Here is a 7,271-nt window from a genome sequence, read left to right on the forward strand (position 1 = left end):
ACAGAAGATCATTGTTTACATCCTGATCATAAGAGCACACATTAAGTATTTGAACACATGATGAGAAGTTTCTGCACAAGCAACTTCTGTTCACAAGGAACAAATATACTGATGAAATGTCTAACATGAATGAATTAATATAAAATCATCTGCGAAATGTGCAAATGTAATAATTAAATGAATCTTTTCCTACTTCTTTTATTTTTATTCCCACTTCTAACATACAGATGAGTGAAAGTGCCCATTAAATAGAAATGAAGAAAAAACTCAAATAAATGAAAGAAAATCTTCCATGTTTCTGGAAGAGAACAGCAGTGAATTAAGTGCATGTCTTTGTTTATCTGAAATTTTCTGATACCTGATTACAATCCAATAACTATGTCAAGTCACCTTTATGTGTATAGTGCTTTTTACAGTACAGATTGTTTCAAAGCACCTTCACAGAGATAAACAGGAAAAATACTATCACTACTCTCAGTAATAGTATATACTAAAATACTAAAATCACTACTCTCAGTGGTGGTTATGTGTAGATTCCTCAGGTAGAGCGTGCAATTGCAGTGCATTACTGCTCGCAAAGTGCCACCACTGCCTCCCATCCAAGGCCTGTAAGTTCTCAGCCATCCTTTCCACCAAGGCTGACAGTGCTGATGGACAGGTTGCCTCCACCCTGCATGCTATGGCCCTCCTGCAAGTCCATCAGACCAAAGCACTAAAGGAGCTGCAAGAGGGTAGTTGCAGAACTGCGTACACCTTCTGACCTCACCCTTAGGGTGACAAAAGTTACCATGCAGGCCTTTTGCCAGGTGATGTCCACCTTGGTGGTCCAGGAATGTCATCTCTGGCTGAAACTGGTTGAGATAAAGGAAGCTGACAAATTTTGCTTTCTCAACGCCTCTTAAAGTGTTAGTTCACCCCAAAAAATGAAATTTCTGTCATTAAGTACTCACCCTCATATTGTCCCGAACCTGTAAGACCACTGTTTGTCTTCTGAACACAAATTAAGATATATTTGATGAAATCTGAGGGTATCTGATCCACACATAGGCAGATTGGATGTACACTCGAAATCAGAGAGGATTGTGGGTATAAAGTAGTGAACGAAAGTAGGGAATGAAATCGTTCACTCAGAACACTCAGACACCCGATATAGTGCACTATATAGTGGATAGGGGGTGGTTTCGGACACAGCTTGGGACTCTAAATCATAAATCCTCTCCTTGGCCTCATGGGATAGTACAGTTTCCATCGTATGCGCACTTCAGAATCTTGCCAAAAGACATAGATTATCCGGGTACTTTTTGCTTATTCTTTTTATGAGTACTGTGAATTACTTTTGACACACACTGTTTTCCACCTACTAGGAGGGAAGTATGCAATTTCGGATTCAGTCTTATTGTAAATAGAATCTATTGATATTTAAACTGTGTAAATAGCATCTATCGCTAAGAAAATATGCTAGTTTCACTTCAGTGTAAGCACTGTATAATCTCAGATTGCATCTATCGCTATTGCACTTAATGTAAATAGAATCTATTGGTTTTTGCACTTAGTGCAAATAGCCGCTGTCATTATATTTACTGAGTGCTACATAGTTCTTCCTTCTTTAATGAAAGTAAACACAACCAAAAAGTACCTAACTGCACACATGACAATGAATACTGTTTACACTGAGCACTTTAACTACAAAACAACATATTAATCATGTTTTGTGTATCAGGAAAAGCAATTCAATTTTAATTCTTTAAAATTTTACTCTAGCACATTAAATCACTGTAAATAAAACCAATAAAACCAACACAATATATATATATATATATATATATATATATATATATATATATATATATATATATATATATATATGACAATAAAGTTTTTTTTTTTTTTGTAATAATTACTTAATGCAATTCATCATTGTGCAAAAAAAAAGTGTTTTTATGTGTGTTTCTTAAAATAAAGTTAACTTTGGCCAAATATATTAAGTGTTTCTATTTAATGGAGAAAACAAATCACAGAAATGTAAAATTAAAGTAATTTTCTTAAAGAAGAATCTCTACCAGTGTCATTGCGTACATAGGAGGACATTTAAAGGCAAGTACAAACATTTTCTCAGTGTTACTTGATAGAAAACAGGAAAAGCCATTTTATTGCGTTTGTCATAGCTTGAATTCTCATTTGGTTGGGAGGGACTTAATTCAACAATAAATAGAGCATCATTTCTGAACTCAATATTATTCGACTAGACCCTCTTCACAGACTGCTGGTGTGTATTAATATTCATATTTATGTTTAATAGCCCATTTTTGGTTTGAAATGTTTTGACAGCATAATATTCCTTATGTGAATAAAATATTGGATTAATAATACATATAACAATTGTTTATAAAAATTATTATTAATTACATGTATTTATTATATAAAAATTACATAAATATTTTGTTTAAAAGCAGATAACTGCTGAACTGTGAAGGTCTTCTGTGAGGTTGATACATTGATACGTATTCCAGGTGAGTTGAATGTTTATGCACTCTCTACCTCTAATAATACAAGTGAGTTTGTTGATAATTAAGAGCAGCTAGATTAAATTACATTAAAACATCACAGTTACTTATTGCACAATGAGTTTCATTAGGTGGTAATTGTTCAGTCTATCGAATGGACTGAATATGCTCAGTCATACTATATCACTAAACTGAATATTAATTAAATTTGTAATTTAATACAACATGTATTATTAATAGTAAAAATGACTATACCAGTCACTTAATTAATCACAACTGTTCTGATATAAAGAAGGCCTTTTTAGTCAACAATCTGGTGTTTCTTTCAGAGCATGATATGCAAAGGAGGTTTTACTAATAAAATTACATTTTGGTTGGACAATTCAAGGCGTAAAGATATAGTATATAGTAGCCTAGAAGTGTCTTGTTGCACTCACTGCAGTCCAATAATGACAAAAGAACATTCAACAAGAATCCTTTTGACAAGACAAGCAGTTGGCGATGTGTCACTTTGTAAAAGAAAGATATACATACATACTACATGTGTATATGTGTTCTTATACAGAGTACTTGTGCCAAGCGTGCATATCCACCTTATTTTTATAGTTTACTACACTTTGATGTTTTTCTCATTATTTTCCTAAATTTGAAGTCTCGCACTTTCACAGAGATACCTTAAATCTGCATTGACAAATAAGGTGGATAGAGTAAACACATAATACGCATGTGCATGATGTCACCGTTTTCAGAAACTTGCACTTTGAAACCCATTTTCAAAAGTGTGCATTTTCAGGCCACCAAAATGCATATGTTTTCCGTTTTTAGTTGACAATGATGTTGTGTAAACACAGCCACCCCTGACACAAAGGCATTTAAAATACAAAGAACAGAGGCAGGTTGGTCACGTTACACTGACTTTGAGTCATGGAGTTCTTCTATCATTACAATAGCGATATATGTGTTTCTTTAAATGTAGATGATAAATTGAAAATTATTCCTTCATATGCTGAGATGAGGTGATGTGTTGTTGTGTCTTATATCAGGATGGCCATACGTGTGATTGTGTTTCTAACACTTTTTACTGGGCTATGCATCGCTGATACTAAAGGTATGTTTAGAATAATACAAGTAAAAATGCCTGGATTTAAAAATCTGTAACCATTGTGTATCATTACATATCAATCAGATTAATTTATTAAAATTATAGGCTGAAACATGGTAATTTATTTAAAGCTTGTTATTAATTTATTTATGAAGAAACAGGGAATCTTGCTTTTGGAGCCATAGCTGTCCAGTCTACCACATACCCTCAATCAGGAGCTCAAAATGCAGTCGATGGCAACAGGAATTCAATTTTCAGTCGACAATCATGCAGTGCGACTAATGCGGAAAAGGACCCCTGGTGGAGAGCTGACTTGTTGGAAGTTTACAAGATAACCAGGGTTAGCATCACTAATCGTGGAGATGGTTTTGCAGAAAGAATAAATGGTGCTCAGATCCGTATCGGCAGCTGCTTGGAAAATAATGGCAACAATAATGATCTGTAAGTATTGTCTCTCTCTTAATACTTACACTAATGGTTAGAAAATGAGTAAATAAGATAAAATTACTTTGAATAAATCCTTGCCTTTGACAGAAGTATATTTAATTTGCTTCATGATGTTTTGATACGCCCCTCTCTATTTCTCTGTTAATGTGTTTCTTCACAGGGCTGCGACTGTTGAGTCCATCCCACTTGGAGAGACACAAACATTTGCGTTTAAGCCTATTACAGGGCGATATGTCAACATTTTCATACCTGGGCGCACTGAACATCTCACACTGTGTGAAGTCGAGGTGTTTGCAGGTGAGGGACAGATAGAGAAGAAAACTCTATGATGGTATTTATGTACTTATTAACGTGTTTATAACTTTATTATTTTATTAACAGACAACTACACACCGTCATACACTTGTGTTCTAACCCAAAGTGAGTGTTTTTCATTACTTTGAATGTTGTTGTCAGAAATATAATATAATAAATAATAAATAACCAAATAAATAATTAGATGGACATATTGATTTGAGTTTAAACTGTTTTAAATTCTTACTTGTTTATTACCTTAGAATCCATTACAGTGTACAAAAACATTTATCAACAATCATTCGGGCAACTAGACAAACACTAAAGTACTCTTAATACTAAAAATAATTCAATACAATCAATAACTAAAACAGAGACGACAGAGAGTGAGTCTGTGGTGTGATAACAGAAACATCAAAGAAAGTCCGGCTTCAGAAACCCGGATGAGCTTCTGTTATACAGCGTTACTATTGATGATGGTCATTATCTGGAAATATCAGATCTCAGAATGTCACGACTGACCAATCAGAGTCAAGTATTCCAGAAAGCCATGTAATAATCATTTGGATTACATAGCTTAGCATTATTTTGCCCATTATCTTGTAATTATACTTTAGCACATTAAAATACAAAAGAAAAGAATAATAAAAATATTGTTTATTATTTTGTGTTAAACAGGGAATCTTGCTATTGGTGCCAGAGCTGTCCAGTCTACCACATATCAATTAACCGTTGCTAAGAATGCTATTGATGGCAACAAGAATTCAATTTTCAATCTTGGGTCATGCAGTGCGACTAATTGGGACAAGGACCCCTGGTGGAGAGTTGACTTATTGGAAGTCTATGAGGTAACCAGGGTTAGCATCACTAATCGTGGAGATGGTTTTGTAGAGAGAATAAATGGTGCTCAGATCCGTATCGGCAACAGCTTGGAAAATAATGGCAACAATAATGAGCTGTAAGTATTGTTTCTCTCTTAATACTTACACAAATGGTTAGAAAACGAGTAAATAAGATAAAATTACTTTGAATAAATCCCTTTAATACAAACTTTCCTTTGACAGAAGTACATTTAATTTAATGATTCATGCCGTTTTGATTCGCCCCTCTCTATTTCTCTGTTTCTTCATAGGGCTGCAACTGTTGCGTCCATCCCACTTGGAGAGACAAGAACATTTGCTTTTAAGCCTATTAAGGGGCGATTTGTCAACATTTTCATACCTGGCCGCAATGAACATCTCACTCTGTGTGAGGTTGAGGTGTTTGCAGGTGAGTGATAAAAGGAGAGAGACATGGTGTGTAGACATTTGTACTATATGTACTATTTATACTATGTGTACGTTCCCTTAATGATGTTTTGTTCTGTTTTCATTGCCAGATTAAGTGGAATGAGATGATGTTACACCACAGTTCACTGATCCTATAAGCAAAATACCAAACTACTATTTTCTGAGCAATACTAATATTGCACTTTTTTCATTGTTTTCATTTTATCTGTGCTCCTTTTATTCTTAAGATAGAAGATACGTTTCAGTGCACATTCAGTAAAGGGATGAAATGGTTCTTAAAATGGTTCTTACCTATCTTTTACCCATCTTTGTTTATCTTTGCTTTCTACATGAATAAATGACTTCAGCATTGCATGTTGTATTTCATGTTTCTGGATCAAAAAGGCTCATTTAGATATTCACAATGAGGAGGAGGTGTAGTGTTACATATCTACCCATCTAGAGTTGAGGAGCTTGAAACAAAGTAAAGAAGAATTACATTTTACAAAAAAGTATAAATTAACTTATTTTTCTGTTATAAAGAGTAAAAAAATAGCAATATCCATAACAGAAATATCAATATCAAAAAGAATAATTATGAAAATGTGTGATAGCTTCAGGGAAGAGTTTGGCCAAAATAACAAACACAACAGTCTAACAAATCCATAAATCTCTCTAAATTACCTGGAGAAAGATAATCTAGAAAAATAAATTTCATAACTCTTCCCACTCTCCCTGTTTAACCATAATAATAAAAAAATAATAATAATAATTTAAAAAAAGGATTACAAACAAAAATGGCACCCTCCACTTACATTTCCCAAAACAAGAAACAAGGATCCAATTGCCTCATACATCAACTGACTGAATACAGTTGGTCAGTCAGAGCACCTATTATGATGGAGGAAGAAAAAGAGAGAGCAGAGAACAAAAAATACATCTGAATACAACACAAAATATACAGACGCAAATGTATAACACAACGCTATAAAAATATATGCCCTCAGACAAAACAATAGTGTTATGAAATGGACTCATGAAGCTAATGTGTGATATTAAAGGGTTAGTTCACCCAAAAATGAAAATTCTGTCATTAAGTACTCACCTTCATGTCGTTCCACACCTATAAGACCTTCATTCATCTTCAGAAAACAAATTAAGATATTTTTGATGAAATCCGATGGCTCAGTGAGGCCTTCATTGACAGCAAGATAATTAACACTTTCAATTCCCAGAAAGCTACTAAAGACATATTTAAAACAGTTCATGTGACTACAGTGGTTCAACCATAATGCTATAAAGCAACAAGAATACTTTTTGTGCACCAAAAAAAAAAAAATGACCCCAAAATAACGACTTTATTCAACAATATCTAGTGATGGGTGATTTCAAAACCCTGTTTCATGAAGCTTTACGAATCTTTTGTTTTGTATCAGTGGTTCGGAGCATGTATCAAACTACCAAAGTCACGTGATTTCAGTAAATGAGGCTTTGTTAAGTAATAAATGTTTTGAAAAAATTAGAAATTTTAGAAAAGTCACTTCATGGTTCAAGTGACTTTGCCAGTTTGAAAGACAATATCATCTTATTTGCTTTCTATCCAAAATTTTCAAGGCATGGTTATCAATCTTTTTAATTACAAACTGGTTAGTCTGA

The 7,271-nt window shown here is 33.8% G+C and overlaps 1 protein-coding gene across 3 annotated transcripts; it reads left to right on the plus strand.

Moving 5' to 3' along the window:
- The first annotated feature begins 2,249 nt into the window (after positions 1-2,249).
- On the plus strand, positions 2,250-5,984 carry LOC137001985 (uncharacterized). 3 transcript variants are annotated; one of them, XM_067361387.1, is made up of 10 exons: positions 2,250-2,266; positions 2,451-2,510; positions 3,330-3,400; positions 3,548-3,612; positions 3,762-4,047; positions 4,214-4,350; positions 4,435-4,473; positions 5,026-5,305; positions 5,480-5,616; positions 5,726-5,984. In XM_067361387.1, the coding sequence occupies exons 4-10, from the start codon at positions 3,549-3,551 to the stop codon at positions 5,728-5,730; spliced, it is 948 nt and encodes a 315-aa protein (XP_067217488.1). In that variant the 5' UTR covers positions 2,250-2,266; positions 2,451-2,510; positions 3,330-3,400; position 3,548; the 3' UTR covers positions 5,731-5,984. The 3 variants fall into 3 exon arrangements, with proteins under 3 accessions (XP_067217488.1, XP_067217487.1, XP_067217486.1); XM_067361386.1 differs by lacking the exon at positions 3,330-3,400 and having other exon boundaries at positions 2,252-2,266; XM_067361385.1 differs by lacking the exon at positions 3,330-3,400 and having other exon boundaries at positions 2,253-2,266; positions 2,454-2,510.
- The last annotated feature ends 1,287 nt before the right edge of the window (positions 5,985-7,271 follow it).

This window comes from Chanodichthys erythropterus, chromosome 15, assembly GCF_024489055.1.
Source record: "Chanodichthys erythropterus isolate Z2021 chromosome 15, ASM2448905v1, whole genome shotgun sequence".
Taxonomy (NCBI): Eukaryota; Metazoa; Chordata; class Actinopteri; order Cypriniformes; family Xenocyprididae; genus Chanodichthys; species Chanodichthys erythropterus.

What these genes read in the sequence shown, in the direction of transcription:
- LOC137001985 (XM_067361387.1), top strand. Translation starts at nt 3,549, where the DNA reads ATGGCCATACGTGTGATTGTGTTTCTAACACTTTTTACTGGGCTATGC. An exon ending in ATGCATCGCTGATACTAAAG is followed by an intron (nt 3,613 to 3,761) that starts GTATGTTTAGAA and finishes TTATTTATGAAG; the next exon opens with AAACAGGGAATCTTGCTTTT. An exon ending in TGAAGTCGAGGTGTTTGCAG is followed by an intron (nt 4,351 to 4,434) that starts GTGAGGGACAGA and finishes TTTTATTAACAG; the next exon opens with ACAACTACACACCGTCATAC.